At 36.2% G+C, this 23,364-nt stretch overlaps 1 protein-coding gene across 1 annotated transcript in view; it reads right to left on the bottom strand.

The window, feature by feature from the left end:
* The window catches only part of PARP8 (poly(ADP-ribose) polymerase family member 8), a 180,584-nt gene that overhangs the window by 52,452 nt on the left and 104,768 nt on the right, over positions 1 to 23,364 (bottom strand). The window contains 7 exon segments of the mRNA XM_043598792.1: positions 960 to 1,026; positions 6,671 to 6,761; positions 7,257 to 7,317; positions 17,300 to 17,394; positions 19,174 to 19,251; positions 21,630 to 21,700; positions 22,294 to 22,383. Coding sequence (XP_043454727.1) covers positions 960 to 1,026; positions 6,671 to 6,761; positions 7,257 to 7,317; positions 17,300 to 17,394; positions 19,174 to 19,251; positions 21,630 to 21,700; positions 22,294 to 22,383 — 553 coding nt within the window.

The following is a 23,364-nucleotide window of genomic DNA, read 5'->3' on the forward strand; positions in this document are numbered from 1 at the left end:
CCACAATAAATTCCCTATTTAGTCAATGAAATAAAGTTTTTGAAAGTACTTTCCCTTAGAACATTGCTCAATTAAAATCCATTAAAATATAGATGAACACGTCAACTGCATCATTATGGAGGGTGTGAACCATGTGTTTAAACATAACAATAATCTAATGATCTCTCTTAATATAAATTGAGGTAAAATTTGTATATTCAGAAGAATAAATAATCCTTTGGAAATTCTCCAGTAATACAAATTCTTAAAGCTGACGTATAGGATAGGATTTAACAAATTTGTATTGTGACTACATGCTAGAATGTTTTAAAAGTCAGTTTGACTGGATAATTTTGTTTATACACTATAAATTCATTGCTTTAGTCAAGGTCCAAAGAGAAACTAAAGAGTTTATTTAGAGATGGAATGTTTCAAGAATGTAGGTATAGGAACTAAGGACAGTACAATAGCCCAGGGCAGGTGGCTCCTAATTGTTACCACCTCTAGGCCCCAGGAGCAAGCACGGGGAACTAGTAATAGAATCCAGTAAGAGAGAGAGTCAGTCATGCAAAGGCTGTGGCCTAGAGTAGAAAAGAAAGCTTCAGTTGAAGGACTAGTCAACTCAAGGGGACCTCTTAGGGTGGAAACCAAAGGCAATAAATACTTCCTTCTTATACTTGCTTCCTCCTCTATTGGTCACATTTGAGACACAGCAACACATTAGAACCTGCACCCCCAAGATCAGCCTCCACAGGAGAGGGCAGGGTGTTGGAGGGCGAAGAGTGGACCTGGGTGGGCAAACAGAAGGAATGCAGCCTTGTTCTAAAGGTGAGCTCTGCCAGCTAAATTACTGAAGCAGCTCTTGGTAATGGATGAACTCCTCTCCTGAGGCACTCACTTCAAAAAGCTCTTATTAAATAAGAATGGGGGGAGAGGATTGAGCAAAATAGAAATTTATTTTTTATTCTTGGGAAACTTACTTTTTTAGCTGATGTCCCAATCCAAATCGCTCTTTCGTAGAAATCTGAAAGACATCAACAGTGGGCACTGCAAAGGAAAAAATAATCAGTCAAAATGTTGAGTTAAAACTGAACCATCAGCCAGGAATGACTGCAAAGTAATATACATGATAAACTATAGTATGTACACAAACATATATGTTTATATAGTATATAATACACAATACATAGTGATATACACATACATATTTAAAAATAGCATACACACACTCCTACATACATTGCTATTTATTTTGGAGATCATTCATGGTCATTACATATCATGTCCTAATGCATAATATATGTGTATATAAATGTGTAATATGTATAATGATGAAGAATGGCCAAAAAATACAGCAGTGTAAATGGCAATGTGTAGGACAGTTTGTACATGATTCTTTAAGTGGAGGAGAGACATATTTATACATACACAACCTTTTTTTGTTTTTACAATGAAACAGTGTATGACGAGGCATAGGAGACTTTCTTTTCACTGGGTAGCCTGTCATGTGCTTCATATTTTTACCAGGTATATGCATTTCTGTAAGCTAGTAACTATGATGTTTGTGAATTTAATAAACTGTCAAAAAAAGTCACTCACCATTCATTATTCACAGGTTTTAAAGAATATCTGAGGGTCCACTGCGCCAATCACTATAGATAGAATGGTAAAAAACAAAAACAAAAAAAAAACAAAACAAACAAACAAACAAAAAAACCACGCACACAAGTCTTCTTGCCCCATGAAGCCTTGGTGCAGTGTAAGGAGACAGACAAAAGCTAGATAGACAGAATGCCCCATGGTGGTAAAGGTTCTGGAGGAAAAGAAAAAAGGGAAAGGGTCTTGGAGTAAAGGTTGTATGGGCATAGTAGGTTCCAACACTAGATAGGATGAAGTGTCCTAGCCAGAAGAAATCACCAGGGCACTGTCCCTGAGAAAGAAATGTGCTTCAATATTCTAGGAACAGCAAGGAGACCAGTGGAGCCAGAGAGAAGTGAACAAGGTACCACATTAGGAGAGGGGATCTGAGAAGGACTGTGGGTTGGCAGTGTAGGATCTTTGTAAAGAACACAGTACAAGTAGCAAGATCGCTCAGGAACTTATCAGAGTAACTGACAAGAGATGCTGTGGTTTGGATCAGTGGAGGTGGTGAACTGTCTTGTTAAAAGGACATTCACAGACTCTGCACGTTCGACAGTGTAAACCAAACCGGTATCCCCAATTGCTTCACCCCCGTGTTGGCTGTTATTCTGGGACACAAACGCTCTACTGATCAAAGAAAACTGGTGTTAGTATCATCTATCAGTTCCCTTCCTGAAAGCATTCTAATCCTTATATATAGAGTGAGGAACAGAGTGGACACTTTAATCCCCCCCTGTTCCAAACCCAGGACGACAGAAATTCAACAATGAATAAAAAATCCTAACATCTTGAAAGTTTGGTGGAATTATTTTTTTAAGAGAAAGATAACAAAATTGGAACATGCTGTGCTCTCTCTTAAAAGATTTAAGAAGGGGGGGGGCGGCGCATGGATGGCTCAGTCGGTTGAGTGTCCAACTTCGGCTCAGGTCATGATCTCACAGTCTGTGAGTTTGAGCCCCGCGTCGAGCTCTGTGCCGACAGCTCGGAGCCTGGAGCCTGGAGCCGGCTTTGGATTCTGTCTCCCTCTCTCTCTGACCCTCCCCCGCTCATGCTCTGTCTCCCTCTGTCTCAAAAATATATAAACATTCAAAAAATTTATAAAAAAATATTTAAGAAGGCACAATCTCTTCACAGGCAGATGAAAAAAGTGGGGAGATGGAGGCAGACAAACAAAAGGGACCTGGTTAAAAATAAAATGTAGAAAAATCTAAAATGCACTAGAAGAACTGAAATAATCACTGGAAGAAATTGTGTAAGATACACAGATAGAGAAAGGAGAGATGATAGATACAAACGTTCATCCAGAATATATAAATTAATCCTACAAACTAATGACACAAAGACCCAAACTTATTCATACCATGAACGCTTAGAAAATAAGCGTCAACATTTTACCAAAATGATAAATCTTATAGGGAAATGTAAGTTACAAACATTGGCTCAATTGATATAAAATCTGAATGACCTAAATTTTAGAATATACTGAAAGAGAGAGTAACAACAGGATGTTACTTCCAAAAATGTTCCAAGATTCAAGTGATAAAACTTACTATTACAATTAATTGCATTTAATGTGTTCAGTAGGTGTTAATAAACCGTGAAACTAGATGTGGAGTGGATTGGGATGCTGTACTACCTTTGCAATTTTTTGGTAAATCTAAAATTGTTTTTAGATTAATATTTCTAAAAAATTTTAAATAGCCTTCTGATAACTAAAAGTGGAATATAAAAGTCCCATTAAGCCAACAATTAGCAAACAAGTACTCATGATTAAATTTAGCTAAAATTAGTGACCTCAGGCAGAAAAAAAAAAAAACAAAACAAAAAGCACAGAACTATACTGATATATAAAACTAAACAACAAACAAATCTTCCTTTAACGGAAAAGTAAATATTACATTGGAAAGGCAGTAAGTGAGGGCTGCTTAAGATATTTGGAAATTATTCTAATGCTCTGATCATGTAAACATAGAGGTACTATTGATGAGATGATGTGCACAGAAAAAACAGTTTTAATAATGTTGGCTGCTTATCACTTTAACCTAAAAACAGTCTTGTGCTTCAGATCAGAAACTAGACTTAGACACTAATAACTGTAAAGAAAATACATAATATAAGAATTATAACACTCACGTCTTTTTATTTCAAGTGTATTTCTTCATGTACAATGAAAATAATCCTTATCCTTAATATTAGAGTGGATTAGGAGGTGTAAGAACAGATATACTGTCAGATTAGCCCTGGCCAAATATTACAGCTCAAGTAAGTATTATTCATACATTTCCAAAACCTAGGAATAAATGCTTTCAAAAAGAACTGTTAACTAGGTCAGTCAACATGTTGGATTAGTCATAAAACTTGCTTGAGGTAAGTTAAGACTGAAGTGTACCAATCAAAAAGAAATACATAAAAGATACCATTAAGGAAAAAAAGAAAAAATAGCCCAATAAGTACACATAACAAAACACAAACTTAACACCAAAACCGGTGTCTTACAAACAAACAAAATTAAAACACTTCAGACACAAACTGGCAGAGGTCTCTGAAGTATTTTTACCTCTTTTAGGGCAACTATTATGACCCCATCAACTTCTACCAGGTCAAATTTGTCTTGTTCACAAAACAGAGAGTCATTCTCAGGTATGAAAAAAGGAAGCATCACCCTCATGTCTCTTTGGTTTACAAACTATTAAATAGGCAAATCAACTGACAAAAATGAAAAACGGAAGACTAAATTATAGATGAGTTGTAATACCAAAGAATGGGTACTGAACAATAAAATCATCTAAATAGGAATTAGAATATAATTGTTAGAACATTTATAAAACCATGCAAACATAACAAATTTTTAAAGAGATACTGAGAAGGAAAAATCTCTGCCTAAAATTCAAGATTATATTCAAAAATTGAGTAACACTGGTAAGATTACATAAAAGTATGCCACATTTTCATCTCACACAGACGGAATAGGGTGAGCAGAGATGAACTGACCCAATTTTGTTTCTAACTCTGATAATTAAAAAAAAAAAAAAAAAGGTCAGACATGAGAGTTTCTTTTTATTCTAATCACCATCAGAATAAAATCAAGTGGCCACGTATCAAATCCCTAAAGAAAGAAAAAACAGCCATACAGCAGAGTATCTAGGAAAACCGCAAAAACACATACACCTGGAAGGTGGAATATTATGCAGAGATTAAAATTATTCTATTTTAGAAATTCAATGAGTTGAAGACAGTTTCATGACACTACATTAGGGTGCGTAATTCTGCAATTCAATGTTAACTTTATGAAAACAAACCATGTGTGCACGGAAAAGAGAAACACCAAACTATTTACAGTGTCCTCAGTATAGAGGAATTATGAGTAATTCCTTTTCTTCCTTATTACATTTTTATACATTTTTAAATAATCACAATAAAAATATGTAACATCTATTTGTCTTTGCCTGGTGTTAAATCATGTCATGTTATTTACATGAAGCGTTGACTACTGAAGTAGAAATCATTGTCTCATTATGCAAAACTAGAAAAGAACTGACTCAACAGAAACTTTTTCAAAATGAGAGACCTTCCTATATATTCATCAACTTGAAAGGTCAGATACTTTTCTTATGTAAGAACTAACAGTAGATATAAGTTCTTTAATACGCCTAAGGAAAACGTGCCAACATCACAGTAAAGTATACGTGAAGATGGCCATGACTTTTAAGAAGTGATTCTAGGTGCGTTTTCAACTGCTTTGATCAATACAATCCAGTGGAAGATTCACTGTGCTTCTTTCCAGGTAACATCCGCATCCTGTCTCTGGGAACACTTGCTTTTGGACAACGGCCAGTCATCATGCTACAAGAAGCCTAAACCACATGAAGAGGCCATGTGGATGCAAGGTCAACACTCAAGTCAAGAGGCCCCAGCTGATATCCAAGATGATACATGCATCAATTTCTAGATATCTCAAAGTCCAGCATCTTGGGCATCCAACCCAGCAGAGCCTTTCAACGGACATACGCTCCACCCACCATCTGACTTCAAAAGCATGGGGGACTCCAGTTGAGTTCAAACAACAGAGAGAGACAGTAAATTGTTTTAAGCCACTAAGTTTTGGGGTGGTTTGTTGTGTGGCAGTATATAACTGGAAGACACGAGTAGATACAGTGTATGTGTGTGTATGCATGTGTAGACACGTGCACGCCCATCTGAATACATGCAGAGGCATGTGTATTTGCATGGGAAATATATCTTAATCTAGTAAGTCTTGTCAAGATTTAATAACAGCATCCTTTGTTGTAAATAGTTATCACCTGAGAAAGAACGAAATCATCCCTTAACACAGTGGAAAACAGAGGCGCCTGGGTGGTTAGGTGTCCGACTTCGGCTCAAGTCATGATCTCACGGTTCATGGGTTCAAGCCCCATGGTGGGCTCTGTGCTGACAGCTCAGAGGTTAGAGGCTGCTTCTGATTCTGTGTGTGTGTGTGTGTGTGTGTGTGTGTGTGTGTGTGTGTGTCTGCCCATCCCCTGCTCATGCTTGGGCTCTCTCTTTCTCTCTCTCTCTCTCTCTCTCTCTCTCTCTCTCTCTCAAAAATAAACATTAAAAAAAATTTTAAAAAGATAATGGAAAACAAAAATATTACTAAGATCTCTATTTTCAAAAATAGAAGTAGGTTATATTTATAGTTACACTAAATTCATCAGTAATCAGAGGTGGGATAAGTAAATATTAAAATTAAATCTCAGAATCAGGGGCAAAAATAATTAAATCTAAGGGCAATCCAAAATATACTTACTGAGCTTGTATGCAAAGTTCTCTTTTAGGTTTTACTGTGTTTGTTTCACAGCAATTTGTCAACTTCTGAAATCTAAAACTAAAATGTTACATGTTTCTGTTTCCATTAAATTACAAAAGCAATAAACCACCTTTGTCAGGATGCAAGTATACTTAAATACCATTATCAAGATAGCTGCCAATTATGTTCATAATTACCAGATGAACATTTTGCTTAATGCACAATTAATTCATATTTAAAATAATACATAGAAGGAAAACTAACCTGGACCATTTAAATACTGTGTAAGTGAACAGTGTAGTCGGACAATTATAGGTTCTGTTCGAATTACTTCCCAAGCCACAGCAATCTCCTCCTGTGCAAATATGTCAAAAGACGAATTAGTCATCTTTTAAAATTCTTGTTTTCCCAAAATGAAAAAAAATTTTGATTTATTTTGAAGAAATACATAAATCTTAAGGCTCACAAATTACCTCAAAACCTATTGGTTTGGAAAAGAAAGTCAAAGTATTCTTAATTTTTGCCTCCTACATTTGAAAATTAAAGTGAAAATTTAAGATATAATGAAATATTATAATAAGAGCCCATAAGTTTCAGAATATATTAAAAGAAACAATGAAATATATATGTATGTATTTATATATATATAAAACATATTTATTTATTTATTTATTTATTTATTTATTTATTTATGTGTATGCCAAATCTGTTTCTTCAGCCATAGTATTTCTTTATAATCACTTTAACAAAATCAGTATGTAACTAATAAGAGAAACAAATATTAAATTTCTTCCGACAGTAAAAATAAGTGTTTAAATGTACCAATCATATTGTATAAAGTGATACTTACATCAAGAAAGCTAACATCAATATGCAGGTCAATATCTACATCATCAATGGCTCCATATTCCCTGAAAGCAAAGATTCACACTAATTTTTACCTTGTCCTTAAAAGATAATGTGTGCAAGGTTAAGTCAAAAATTCAATTAAGAACTCATATCCTTCATCTCTGCCAAGAGCTCAGAAGTGACCGGGGACATGAATTAACTAACTCCATGGAGTGGGACTGCTGTCTTCTGTGACTATTCATACCATCTAGACATCTTTCTATTTATATGTACAAACACTTGCATACATAAATTCAAGAATTGTTTGCTTCGTAAGTTCAAACATCCCCATTTCTCTGTAGCAAATTAAGCAATCTTCTCATATGACCACTTGGTTTTCATTGTGCTCTCTGAAGAGCTGCTTTGAAGGCACTTCAAAAAGGAGTTTCTGAAGGGGTGGGGAAATAATTTACTGTCACAACAGCGTGTCCACAATTTTTTCCTTCCATGCTAAACATCAGTGGTTCTGAAACGGACCCAGGTGTCTGCCACTTAAATGTCATTACGTCCTGACAGGCAGCTCTAAAAGCCTGATACATCAAAATGAAAGCAAGTAACAATAGTATGTGCCACATGAAGACATTCTGAAAACTACCTTTTCTCCAGCCCAGGTAGTGCGGAAACCAGCAGAGTTTTTTAAAGTTAATTAAAGAATATAAAAACAATAGTTTTTCCATGTTCTCTCTATACACGTATCTGTATTTTTTATATTTTTATAAAATTACAAAGTCACAAAGGTTATACACAGTGCGGGATAGAATTATACAGATAACTGAAATGATAAACAGTAAGCACTTATGTGCCAGAAATCAACATAAGGATTTTACCTACATGTGATCATAGCACACTATAGATACTACCTACCACCTCTAACTCCTATATGCATTAACTGAGTCCCTAACTTACCCATCCATCATCACTTTGTAGATAGCCAAGATTTAAACACATATATTCTATTTATTTATGCAGGTGATTAATCAGTTCAATATTCAATACACTATCACTCTGTTGGAAACCAAGTCAATTATTAATGGATGTTCTCATTAGGTTCCTCAAAGCCTTATGACAAGGATACGATTATTATCCTCATTGGTAAATGAAGAAATTGAGGTTTAGAGTCTTGAAATCAGATACCAAGGAGCAGATAAGGAGTCAGTGGGGAAGTCAGGCATTGAATTCATGTCCAATTTCAAAGCTGTGTATAGTATCTGGCACATAGTAAGTACTCAATGACGATTTCTGTGTATTATATATTCAAGTAAAGCTAACACAATACACAACTGTGGCACTTGTTTGGGGTTCAGAGAAGACATCTTTAATGATTAAATGTTTTTTTGTAATTTGACGGATAAAGGAATCAAAGGGGTTTGTGATGTTTGATGTCTGTGACACACAAAAAGCAGCATATTACAATATAAAAACTTAGCCTCTGTAGTTTCTCCATTGCCCCCTTAAAAATATATCAAAACCCTGACCACGTTTTCATTGTTTATGAAATTATACTTTTTGTTCTTTCATATAATATTTTTAGATTACATAAAGAACAAAAGGGATAAAAATGATTCACATAGGAATTAATTTTTCAAAAACACAGCATGGATCAAAACATCTGTGTTATTCATAAAGGATAAGAATATAACCTCATGCAAATTAGGACATGATTTGACATGCACATTTAGATACAAAGATCTACCCATTTATTTATGAAATTACACAGACACTATGGCAAGAATAAGGACCAAGGAGGGGCTCCTGGGTGGCTCAGTCGGTTAAGCATCCGACTTCGGCTCAGGTCATGATCTCACGGTCCGTGAGTTCAAGCCCCACGTCGGGCTCTGTGCTGACAGCTCAGAGCCTGGAGCCCATTTCAGATTCTGTGTCTCCCTCTCTCTCTGCCCCTCCCCTGTTCATGCTCTGTCTCTCTCTGTCTCAAAAATAAATAAACATTAAAAAAAATTTTTTTTTTAAAAGAATAAGGACCAAGGAAATAAACCATCTCTTTAATGCCTCTGGTTCAGGGGTCAGTAAAGTTTCCGTGCAAAGGTCATAACAGTATTTTAGTTTTCAGGCCTTTTCTGGTCTCTGTCACATATTCCTCTTTGTTTTTGTTCTTTAAACCTTTTAAAAAGCAAACACTATCTATGGCTCACAGGCTGTTCAAAAACAGGACCCTTGACCCAGTGGTCATAATTTGTGGCCTTAAACGTCAGCAAATTATTCATAAACATAAAAGTCCAGTACCTTTTGTTAGGTAAGTTAAAAGGAAGAACCACTAAATGTAATGATGAGGATCAATTATTAATGATGTTCAATAGATGTTTAAGTGGGGTGAAAATTGTAACAAATATGTAGGAACCTTTGCCCAGGAGGATATTTGTTAGGTGCAGAAATTGGGGAAAGAAATGAATATTGAATAATAAGGAAAGAAATAAATTATAGCACACTGGTATGATTAAAACAATTTTTTTACCCAATATTCAAGAAGTTGATATAAAAATATTTACTACCCTGAGGGAAATGTTCCAAAATGGACTATTTGGAGCAAGCAGATTACCAAAAATACATCAAAATGAAAAAATGTTTTTAAGTAAAATAGAAATACCAAAAAAGTAAAAAAAAAAAAAAAAGAAAAGAAAAAAAGTATTTACATGTTAACTATAGATTGTGGGTAAAACTTATTTTGTAAAAAATGTTATGTTTTCTAAAAACATATCTATTTTTTCTGATTATAAAGGTAGTATAGGCTCATTTCATAAAATGTCAGAAACAGAAAAACAAACAAAAAACAATGTGTCATACTACGACTCAGAGACAGTTATTTTTACATCTCATTCCATAAAGATATATATGGAAATATATGTACAAGGATAATGTGGTATACAAAAATTTTTGTCCTTCTCTATCACTTCTTCTAAAATGAGTGTTTTTCTATATGATAAAATCCTCTTAAAAATTATTAAAAAAAAATGGTTGTATTTGTATAAATACAATTGTATAATAAAACAATTATACAATTATTTGGTTGCTGTTGATGTTTTTTACACTATAAATATGGATAAAAAAAGTCTCTAGATAAAAATCTATGTGCATCTGTCTTCTCATAGAATAATTTCTAGAATTACTGGGTGAAATAAATAATAGAAGTATATTCAAATAGAACTATATATATAATAACTATATAGAATAGAATAGAAAACAGAATACAATTGCATAGAAAACTGCAATTATATATACAGACACTATGTATAACTATATATATATATATATATATCTAACTATGTATGTTATTTAACATACTAACTATATGTTACTTAACTATATATGTTAAGTATATGTGTTTTTAGTACTATACACACTGTGTATGTTATTTAATTACTATTTTAAAAAGTTATGGCCATCTGCAATCACAGCAGGTTATCACAGTGACCATTTCCCACATCCTCATCATCACCAGGCATTTGTTTCCTCTCGTCATTGCCATTTTCACAAGGGAGAATAACTTCTGTCTGGATTTAGTTACAATGGTAAGACTCTGGTGCACTCAGAGGCAGAGAAGGGAATCACAGACAACAAACACCAGGAAGAACCTTACCCACAGCTGCTTTCTTCAGAGTTTTCCAGACTTCAGCAGAATTTATCACACAGTTATGATGAGACAGTGGCATGTATTCTTTTAAAACCTTTAATATGTGAATTTTAAAATGTTCTTTATATGATTTCTTCCATACTTTTGTGGTTAGTATCTTCCCAATGTCTAATACTATCAATTTATTTCAACAACAACAAAAAGAAGGAAATAAAAGTTTACAAGTGCTTTCCCTCACCACCACAGAGCACAAATACAGAATTCTAAGGAGGCAGAGGCATTAAAGGTTTGCAATTAAGTGGATTCTGCAGGTGTAGATCTGTAAATAGTTACACTTTTTGTTTTTATGCCACACTTCAGAGAATTCACAACAGCTCTGCATATATGCAAACCAATTTCCGTTGTGATGCCCTCTTTATATAATGCCAGTAATTTCACATTTCCCGCTGTGAGATGACAAAGCGTGATTACAGTTTGTCCAGATGCAGCGACCCAGTCATCAGGATTGCTTCTATATCTGAATAACTTTCAGTTGCCCCGGATCTCATGAATAGCAAATGCAGAATCAAGTCAAAAGCCTGAAATATGAATGCAACTTGAATTGTGAAGCCAGATATCTGATTGTGTCCTGAATGCTGTATTGGGTTTATAATAACTCAAAATAATTTCATGCACTGCCTATATTTATTCACTGTGAAAAGATCACATCAAATTGAACCTGAATACTTTTTCAAGATAAGGAGAACAACACAGAAATGATCTGATGTAGTTGTTACACCCTGGAGCTGAGAAAGGACTATTCCACAATTTTTTTTCAGACCTCTGAGCTACTCTTTGGGCAGAAATCTGGTCATTTGATGTTAGGTACTTAACACGTGACAGTTCATTTAAGAATATATGTATGAAATATATTTTTCTATGAATGTGTATTTTTGAGGGCACTACATGAAATCTTGGCAATTCGTCCTTTTATTTTTTAATGGAACTAACCAAGACAGCATCCTTTTTAATGAGATACAACATACATTACATAATCAATATATTAAATGTCAGACAGTCTATGCTGGTCCTTCATTCTCTGTGAAACTATATATAGCTTATTCATTACACTGTCGTGATGTTTTATAATACTATTTGATCAAAATTAGTGATTGTGCAGGTTATAAAAATATATTCTAGATATCTTAACCTTCCCTTATTAACTGTCAAGGGAATTACATGTACACATGCATACACGAAACTTTACCACAGGTCTTTGGGAAATAAAACTCAATCACTATTTAGTTAATTCTTGTAGCCAATGACTGGTCAGTTATATTTTGAGAAGAAACATATTTTGTGAAGAAACATACACCTTCTTATGACATCTGAAACTCAACAGCTTGCATGTCTGTCTCCGCATGCCTACTCAATGTGTGTTTTTTGCTCAGTGTGGGAGAGATGTTTGTGAATGGGCCAAGAAATATGCAAACTCAGTAGTCAGAAAGAAATCTTGGCAGATGAAAGCATTTGCAAGATTGTATCCAAAGTGTTCTGAAGTTTCTCTAAAAGGCAACAGGACTGAGAGAATTTAAAAACTAGCTCCAGATTAAAAAAGGAAGCCCATATAAAGCGATAGTGTGTAAGAGGTTACAGTTGCTACAACTCCCCCTCAGCTTAAAAAAATCTTGGTTTTGCTTGAAGAAAGTACAAGTGACTGTCTGGGAGGTGACATTCTGAAGCTTTTCATCTAGATTATGGCCAGCGTTTTTGGAAAATACTCTCCTTTTTGTTTCTTCTATGTGCCTCCTGTCATCACTTTCCCTGCTTTTCAGTCAGACCATTTTTCTGTAGGCTCTAGTGGTGGGGCTGGGAGAATTAACATTCTGGAAAGGACACTGCAAACGTCCACGCCAGACCTTTTGATGAATGACGTACTTCAACGTAGGTTAAGTATGTTGTAGTAACAAACTTCTTCAAATGGCAGTGGTTTAATGCAAAAAAAGATTTGTATCTCACTCACACTACATAGTTACTATGGAACCAGAGGGCGGAGAGGAGATGCTACTTCACTGTGGTCACCAAGGAGCCCGGAGTGATGGAGTCAGGGGGGAAACAGGAAACCCTGCTTTGGTACCTCTGCTCACACTTCACTAGCCAAAACTAGCTGTGCCCACACATAGTATTAAAAGGGGCAGGGATGGGGCGCCTGGGTGGCGCAGTCGGTTAAGCGTCCGACTTCAGCCAGGTCACGATCTCGCGGTCCGGGAGTTCAAGCCCCGCGTCGGGCTCTGGGCTGATGGCTCACAGCCTGGAGCCTGTTTCCGATTCTGTGTCTCCCTCTCTCTCTGCCCCTCCCCAGCTCATGCTCTGTCTCTCTCTGTCCCAAAAATAAATAAACGTTGAAAAAAAAAAAATTTAAAAAAAAAAAAAGGGGCAGGGAAATAAAATTCTGCCATATGCCGGAGGGCAGGAACCAGATCAGTAAGTGGTCTTACTGGTCACTATAAATGGAAATACATAAACCCAGAGAAAGTGGTCTGTACCAATTTCTGTGGGGTTTTTTCCCCTTCCCTCCCCCTCTCCTCTCCTTTCTCTGTCTCCCTCTTTTTCCCTTAAGGAGGTATGTGAGCCTGAATACTGTAGTGTCATCACCTCAAACCTTAAAAACTCCTCAGAATGCCCTGTCCTCTAGAAGCTCAATTCCCAAAGGCCCTGTTACAACGGTCCGTCCCCAGAAAGTAATCAAAACACAGAAGAGTCATAGTCTTGCAATCCTCCAACCTTCATTAAGCATCAGGCACAATCAAAAGATTTTATTTTTAAAAGGTTTTATATTACTCCTGTGGCTTCACCTTTTAAAGCAGAAGATGGTATAATTATAAAGCAAAGGTTATTTCACAGGGGCTGGAAGTTTGAAGCGCCCTAAGCAAATTGTCAGAATCATTTCATTCCTGACTAAATGAGAATTTTGTGACTTGTAATTCGCTTCACCTTTCTAAAAATATTAATCTCAAAGTGTTTTCAGATGGCACTGATCAAATCCTTTTTTTTTTTTTTTGTAAATACAGGACTATAGGAGAAAATTTATAATGAAAAACATAAATATATCTTCATTTTGCTGAATTATTCAAGATGAGACATGTTCATTCAGGCTGATAAACTAATAGTTTTTCGTGCTTTTCCCAGAGACCTAACTCACTTCCAATACAAGAGCCTATGGATTGGAATTGTCACCAGTGTTTAGAATCACAGTTTGATATAGCCAGGATTCTGCTTTTGAATGATATGGCCATGTACAGCAGAAATTACTTAAGTAATAAACTGGTCATTAGTTTCTGTTTCTATATCCTCCTTCAACTGACTTTAAGAGGTTTTGTCTCAAGTGAAGCAATCCTAGTTATTTCCATCTCTTGAAGAGAACTTAGATGTGGTTAGCTGCCTTTCTCATTAGGTGTCACATAAAAAAAAATGACACCAAATAGCCTATTATGTATATAGAGGTACTTTTGTTCTTCAAACTCCATTAAGTTCTTATAAACCTCAATTAAGTAAAAGAACAGCTAATTATAACAGTCTGTTTTCAACAGACTAAGAACTTTGCAAGGAAGAAGATTCCAGGACCTTATGCCTAACTACTGCCTTTGCCATGTGCCCAAGCCTTAGTATTTGATCCTACACAGTAAATTCATTCATATTTATTTCAAGTAAATCAGATTAGTCCTGCTGTGATTCATACTTTATACCAGGAGGCCTCTGGGAGGTTATATATTCGGGAAACATCCTCTGTAGATAGAGTAAGTCTACAGCAGGCAGGAACATGGCTTATATTCATGAAGATTCAAATTGAATCAAAACTTGTAAGTGACATACGGAAGAGGGAAACAAAATCAAACTCTGTGACTTTAGATATTTCATTTGAATGAAATTGCAAATATTTATCCAATTTCAAGAGTTGATAAATTATCAATAATTTTATTAATAATGGAAAATACTAATAGAGATGATCATTGGTACTTAATAAATTCTTGCTGAAGAAACAAACAAATTCACACACACATATATACACACACACACACACACACACACACATATATATACACACACACACACATAACAGTATAGTTAGAGCTTAGACAGCATGGAAATATGTATTTAAAAAATCCTTCACTATATGAACAATCAACATGTGCTAAGGTAATCCTCCCCCAAAATACGTATTTCAAATGAAAAGAAGTTGAATTGCATGTTGTATTCTATGATTAATTGTATCCATTTTTTTAGTGGGGGAGGGGATTAAATCACTGTGATCAAAGTTTTAAGCTGTTAAGCAAATTCTAACTCAAGTTAAAAAATTAGTCCTTGTTTTGGATTTTTTTTTGATTAAATCCCTAATGCCTTCTTCATTTATTCGTTCTAACACACTTACTGAATATCCACATTCCCTAGCCTGGAGCCATAGCAGAGATCAACTGAGATATAATTGCAGCTCATTTGCTAAAACCTTGAAAATTGCAAATATTTGCTTTTCCAAATATAATCCCAATCATTCTCACTCAACTGCAACCTACCAGAGCTCTGGGAGTGGGAAAGAGTGGATCTGTGCATACAACCCCAGCTTATTTAGGCTGCAGGTGGTGGTGAGTTTGTTTCTGAAGTTAAAATGAAACACTTGACAATTATAAATTTTAGTTGTGTGGTACTTTCCAACTTAAAGTATTTGTTTGCTCTCTCAAAATCTGGGTATGTCCATGGAAGAGAATGCAACCAGATAATGTGAACATCTTTCATGGATGTCACTGGAACTGATCAAGAATCTATTAGCCCATATTTCACATAGTCCCCTGTGCTATATTAAGTACCAAAATACAAGCATGGTTAAAAACCAAAACAAAACAAAATAAAGCGAACAACAAAAAGTGCGCTGTCCCAGGGGCACCTGGGTGGCTTAGTCAGTTGAGTGTCTGACTCTTGGTTTTGGCTCAGGTCATGACTTCACGGTTTGTGGGATCGAGCCCTGGGCCAAACTCGGAGCCGACAGCAAGGAGCCTGCTTGGGATTCTCTCTCTCTCCCCGCCCACCTCCCATGCACCGGCGCATACACTCTCTCTCTCAAAATAAATAAACTTTAAAAATCAACTGCACTGTCCCAGCAGTCACATAAGTTAGGATGAGGAAGGGAAGTAAAGCAATAATGACAGGATATGAGAAGTATAATAAATGAGGATAGAGCCAAATGTGATGGGAGTCTGAAGGACAGAACAACTAGCCTGCAGTGGAGATTCAAAGAAGGCTCAAGGAGTAGGTGGCCTTTGGACTGTGGCTTGAATAACAACAGCAGTGGGGTTGAGAGTGAAGCACCTCTTGGTAAGAAACAAGTTCAGATATATGCCCAGGGTCAAGAGGGATCACAGAGAACTGGAGGATGGGGACATTTGTGGTTTGGGTGGGCAAGGTGGGAACCCAGGGCAGGCTGGGATAGGGCTCTGGAATTCCACCGCAAGTTGAAGGCTGCTCTTTAGGCAAAGAGAAAGAATCTGAAATAATCTGATCTGATTCATGGAGGGAAACTAAGATAGTGGCAGGAAAGAGTTTCTTTTTTATTTTAAAAAAAAATTTTTTTTTTCAACGTTTATTTATTTTTGGGACAGAGAGAGACAGAGCATGAACGGGGGAGAGGCAGAGAGAGAGGGAGACACAGAATCGGAAACAGGCTCCAGGCTCTGAGCCATCAGCCCAGAGCCCGACGCGGGGCTCGAACTCACGGACCGCGAGATCGTGACCTGGCTGAAGTCGGACGCTTAACCGACTGCGCCACCCAGGCGCCCCAAGAGTTTCTTTTTTAAATGAAGGAGAAAAAAAAAAAAGTAAGGATAGTGGGGTCTTCTGAATAATTAAAAGCAATAAATAATGGTCCAAAATTTATCACCAAATTATATATTAAGTAACTGAAAGATAAACTACATTATCATTCAAACAAACACTCTGCAAATTTATGTCCCTTTTTTCCTTTCTTTTCTTGGGGTCAGATCACATCACAGTGTGATCTCTGGACCTCAGTGGTTAATGCATTATTGACTTTCATTGTTCACGTGCATGTGCCCTTGATTTATGATTAACAGCACGGACCCAGCTGGGTAAATCTATTACAGGATTTGATTACGACGCTATTTAAGACTGATGTTTTATCGAACTAACTCTCCAAATTAACTAATTTTTTAATGCATCAATGTACCCTTAAACCACATGTACCCAAAACAAAAATCCTTACAGCCATAAACATACTATCTTGTGTAAGTAAAAACACAGCAGAATGTCCTCCAAACTTTCAAATATAATTAAGCCCAAGAATACTTCCACTTAAACAACGCAACAGAAAAATCCCAATGACTGGCTTACCAAATTGTTTCAATTTTTATTCACGAGAGGTATTTATTTACCTGAGAGAAACTGCATGTGGCCCATATATCTCTCTCACTGCTGACAAATCAGCTTCAAGCTGTGGGTGCTTGTGCAGTTCCCCGTCATAGTTCACCTGATGGAAAGGGATGGTTTAGAAATGACTTAGGGATGGTGAAGAGAATCAAAAGAATCAAATACAAACCATCTTTTGGACAGGTGTTACCCTGCAGGTTGTGCCATAGACATTTCTCACTGAAAAATACAGAGAATACAGCAGTATATTTGCTAAAGTTCATAGGTTCACCTATGTCTAGTATAACTTACTATGCTTGAAAGGAAAATTAGACTACCTTGATATGGGGAAAAGATCAATGTTAAAAAGAACCAAGTAGTGGCTGGCAGATAATCTGAAAACTTCTAGACTGAATATCTATACTGAGAAAAAGCATTTACTTCCCCTCTGCAAATACTAGCTGTGTAAACAAAAATCCAAACTGGAAGGATTATTTTGCATAATGTTGAAGTGCAACACTGGTTAGAGAATCATTAGGAAAAGTATCCCATTGCTGGATGGGCATTCTTGGAGAGAAGAAGCCCAGTTGTATGTATATGTTCACGCCTCTGCAGCCTTGTTTATGCTCCATTGATAAATTACTGGTTTTTGATTCCAGAAAAGTAAACTGACTTGCATTCTTTTACACAATAATAAATTTGGCTTTAAAACACCACTCTAACATACTACCTTCCCATTATACTATCCAAGTTACAAAGCTATTTGATCAAGGGGTGCCAGGGTGGCTCAGTCAATTAAGTGTCCAATTTCGGCTCAGGTCATGATCTCACAATTCATAGGTTCGAGTCCCGCATCAGGCTCTGTGCTGACAGCTCGGAGCCTGGAGCCTGCTTCAAATTCTGTGTCTCCCTCTCTTTCTGCCCCTCCCCTGCTCACAAGAGAGCTCTCTCTCTCTCTCTCTCTCTCTCTCTTAAAAAATGAATAAACATTAAAAAAACACTTTTTTTAATTAAAAAAAACAAACAAACATAACAAAGCTTTTTGATCAAGGAATTTACAGAAACATGGAGCACCTGGGTGGCTCAGTCAGTTAAGGGTCTGACCCCTGGTTTTGGCTCAGGTCATTATCTCATGGTTTGTGAGATGGAGCCTGCTTGGGATTCTCACTCTCCCTCTCTCTCTGCCCTTCCCCCACTAGCTCAATCTCTCTCTCTCTCTCTCTCTCAAAATAAATAAACTTAAAAATAATTTTTAAAAAAAGTTTACAGAAACGAACAAGATGCCTCATACAGCCAAATCCTAAAATCAACTCCACGGTTTAAAATTTTAACATGATCCTGGAAAAATAGTGAATTCTTTTATATATGCGGCTATGCCATTCTCATATATATATAAATTATGATGTTTCTTCATCAGCATTTTTCAACAAACACTTTACAACAGTGTAAGAGGAAAAGACAATGAATACAAACATTAAGGATGCTCAGTAATGAGGGACCATCAACACTGATAAAGGTTAATCATCTTCTATTTAAAACTAACCATCCATCCATGCTTTTGTTAGAAGTGTCATCATTTCAAAATAATGACTGAGCCCAATATGCTTAAGAAATATAAAAGTCAATAAACTTTTATTTTATGATACAATGCTGCTGCCTGCAAAATCTCAGTGATGAAGCAAGACAACTTCAGTGTGAGTGATTACAGTCAAAGAGTTGCAAAAGTAACCTTGATTTCTGAAAATAGGTAGAAATGAGAAACGGAGAAATTATATAGGTTTCCAAGTTAGCTCCAGAGCTAACACACAGGTCTCTCAGATCACAAGCACAGATTTCCACTAGGGCGTAAGGGCTACTGCGAACTCTGCGAGTGGGTATTTGACGGGCCTGATGTGCTTACCTGTCCTCCATAATAAAATTCTTCAGAATCATTATCACCTTCAGAATCTTCTTCCACTGTACTATTTTGTCTTGACTCCTTAAATAACAGATTAAGAAAAGAATTTTAATGGTCAGCTTAGCTTACCTTCTTTTGAAAAGAAAGTAGCAAGTGGCCATAATAGATAGGTCTTGTGCTTGCTTATCACATGGATTTTATATAAAAAACGTGTGTGGCGTAGTACAAGCCAAAAACAAAAGGCAGTAAGAGACAGTTTTGTCAGCGTAGTAAGCTCTATTGTACATCTTTTTTAAAAGTTCTATTTCATTGATTTTGAGTTGTACAATTTACTATTTGATGTTTACATAAAACTACGTGTCATCAACTACAACTTTGGTTTTGTTCTGATAAAAACATCTGACAAGTTCATACTGATTCAATTGTTTATTAAAAAGTTCCTCAGCATTGGGGCGCCTGGGTGGCTCTGTCAGTTAAGACTCAGAGTTCGGCTCAGGTCATGATCTCGTAGTTTCTGAGTTCATACTGATTCAATTGTTTATTAAAAAGTTCCTCAGCACTGGGGCGACTGGGTGGCTCAGTCCGTTAAGACTCAGAGTTTGGATCAGGTCATGATCTCATGGTTTTCAAGTTCGAGCCGTGCATCGGGCCCTGTGCTGACAGCTCAGAGCCTGGAGCCTGCTTCGTCTTCTGTGTGTGTCTCTCTCTCTCTGCCCCTGCCCCATTCATGCTCTGTCTCTCTCTCTCTCTCTTTCTCTCTCTTTCTCTCTCTCTCTCTCTCTCTCTCTCTCTCTCTCTCTCTCTCTCCCTCTCCCTCAAAAATAAATAAACATTAAAAAAAAAAAGTTCCTCAGCATTATTTATTTATCCCTGACCGTGCTCACTTCCACTGCCAACTCTACACAATGGTATGAAATAAAAGACACTCTAACTCCAATAATATAAAAATCAAATTATGAAAATAAATATGAATTACATTATGAAGAGAACTTTCTATATACAGAAATTATTTACTTTATATTTCAGATTTCAAAAGGATGTTTAATTAAATATGCTTGAACTTGAAGTCTGAGTTTCTAATTAATGGAACCACATATGCTTTGTGTCTGAAGTTCAAACAGTAAAATTTTACCTAAAGTAACTAATGATGATATTCCCATACCCGGCTGGCTCTGTTAAAATAATTAGGAGAAAGGCAAATCCCATTAGACACAGGAATCTATCAACCCAATGTTTTGGAATCGTTTCTACATTTCCAGACCAAATTTCTTTTTTTTCAACGTTTATTTACTTTTGGGACAGAGAAAGACAGAGCATGAACGGGGGAGGGTCAGAGAGAGAGGGAGACACAGAATCGGAAACAGGCTCCAGGCTCTGAGCCATCAGCCCAGAGCCCGACTCGGGGCTCGAACTCACGGACCGCGAGATCGTGACCTGGCTGAAGTCGGACGCTTAACCGACTGCGCCACCCAGGCGCCCCCCAGACCAAATTTCAAATTCTTAAGGAAAACAAAAAACCTACAAAAGGGAATTTGGGTTTTATAAAATGCTAACAGATTTGGGTTTGGGGGCCAGTATTGCTAAATCTGTGGTTCTCACTGTGGATGAAGGAGAGTAGAGGGAATGATACAATACTAAGGGGCGGGGGGGGGGGGGGTTTGTTCCGGGTGCGTAGTTTGAAAAGCAAAAAATTGTCAGTCCCGTTGCACTCATCTTGTTTTTTTTAACACCCCAGTGTTTATTGACTGATTCTAGCAGATTTTTTAAAGGTGAGGAAGGGGTAGCAGGAATTTGTCGTTGTTGTTTTAACATTGGCCACTAATAATAAGACTATATACCCATTCTCTTTGCTACCTTAGGTAAAGAGATCACCTTTTACAAATGAAATGATAAGGGTTCCACATGCAGCTGTTAGAACTGTAAGTTATAGAAGATGCTCCTCAGTCAACTACATTACTTGACCAAATACAGAGAATAAGTTAAGCTTTGTGTGCACTTGATTTAGATTTAAGCCAGACATTCTTTCTGTTAAATGCAGCTTCCTTCTCAGGGTTAATTCTAGGTCACTACCCTTCCCTATACTTAAGTCTCTTGGCCACAAGCCTGTGCTTCATACTCTATATGCAGTCTTTTTTTTTCTTAATTTTTTTTAAATGTTAATTTATTTTTGAGACAGAGAGAGACAGAGCATGAATGGGGGAGGGGCAGAGAGAGAGGGAGACACAGAATCCAAAGCAGCCTCCAACTCCGAGCTGTCAGCAAAGAGCCCAATGCAGGGCTCGAACTCATGGACTGTGAGATCATGACCTGAGCCGAAGTCCGAAGTTCAACCGACTGAGCCACCCAGGCGCCCCTACAGTCTTAACCTAAATAGCAATGATATTAACTATAAATACAAGGTAAATTTAAAATGTATTCTGTTTTAATAAAGTATAAAATACTAAATGTAACCTCCATACCTCTCCATTTTCCTTCTGTAATTTTGATTTTATGGATAAGCAACAGTTAATGTCATTTGTCTTCCTTAATTCTGAAAGAAAGTTATAAAACATCATTTATAAAACATCACTTTAGTTTTCAGCAGGCTATTTATCAAATATTTATAAGTTTCAGTATAAAAACACGCCTCTGGTGATTCTCTCTTTGCCAAAAGATTAAGGAATGTTTTATAATTATATTATGTTAGGAAGTTACATGATATATAAGCTATTCTGATTTTTTCATTGCCCATCAAAATACGGTCAAACCAAAGTGCCACTACACAGACCCCTTCAGCTCTCATTTATGTATTTCATGGGATCTACATTGCCTTAAGTAAGCTTTTTAAATATTCATTTTGTCTACCAGTGTCATTATGCATGGAATATTTTCATAAGAGCGAATATCAACACAATGCATTTAAACAGGGCTTTTTTAAAGTAGTGTAAATTTATGTGTTTAAAAAACTGTTGAAAAACAAACTAATGTAAGTTAGACAGAAAATTTGTATGGGACACCAGATTTATAGATGCTAAAGATAAGTATCTGTTACATGGGCTAAAAGAACAAAAATAAATAAATAAAGCTACCTATAGCCAAGAAAACATTAATCTAGAGTTTAAAAAAACAGTATATTCCTATTACCTGTTGCTATCCGGTGGAAAATTATTGGAATTGGCTCCGTAGTAACTAATACGTCTTCATCATTTTCTGAACTTGACACATACGTATTATCTGCAAAGAAATATGGACAATTACAGGCATGGTAACCAAAAAAAATACACCCTTTATTAAAAAAAGTTAAATTATATCCACATCGCTTCCATCACTCAGGAAGCACATACTACTGCTCTGGTTAATCTCAGACAAAATTAAGTATACGTGATTTATCACAGATTTACATGTGATTTAATTTTAAATGGCGTCTTCAAAGACACTTGTGTCTCCTAGAGAAATACAGACTGCGGATAGAGACTGTTCCCCAAACAGGAAGCAGATACTGGGAGAAAGCTAAAACAAGAACATTTGGTGCAATAAAAAAATTCAATATCAAGTCATTAAAAAAACTGAACCAAAGCCTTGGTTGAAAATCATACCTCCATATTACTCTAATGTATATTTTTAAATGATATTAAGTCTCACAATTCTTCTTCTTCCATAAATTAATTCCATTAAATAATACTAAGCAAGTTGAATGCACAGAAAATATTAAATTATTCCACAGCTTTTTTATTCATTTTTTGTTTTCTCCAGAAAAAAATATTTTAATAAATTTAGGATTTTTCCCTAAAAATACAGTTCTTTGTGTATATAATATAACACACAGCCATTTATTCTACTTTGTTCATTGACAATTACTGCGCATCTGTGAGACCGCTGTTTGTTACCAAACGCTTCACCAATTCATTAATTATGGTCCTATAATACTCTCATTGACACGGTATAAAATATAAAAAGTGTAAAATATTCCCAACAAATAATAGAAACCTGTTATCAATTTCTGCAAAAGGAAATGAGCATTCTGACAACTGAGTACACGATAAAAGATCTTGAGCCAAGTTTTCATAATATTGTGTCAGTACAGTGAGAACACGATCTTTAACTGATAGATATCAAAGTCACTACTTTATTTGCAAAGAAACATCTGCACTGTGTTTAGACCTTGAGTGCAGTGAGTCGAGAGTGATATGTGTTCACAGCATAGTCTCAAAGACT

This window comes from Prionailurus bengalensis, chromosome A1 (assembly GCF_016509475.1).
Source record: "Prionailurus bengalensis isolate Pbe53 chromosome A1, Fcat_Pben_1.1_paternal_pri, whole genome shotgun sequence".
NCBI lineage: Eukaryota > Metazoa > Chordata > Mammalia > Carnivora > Felidae > Prionailurus > Prionailurus bengalensis.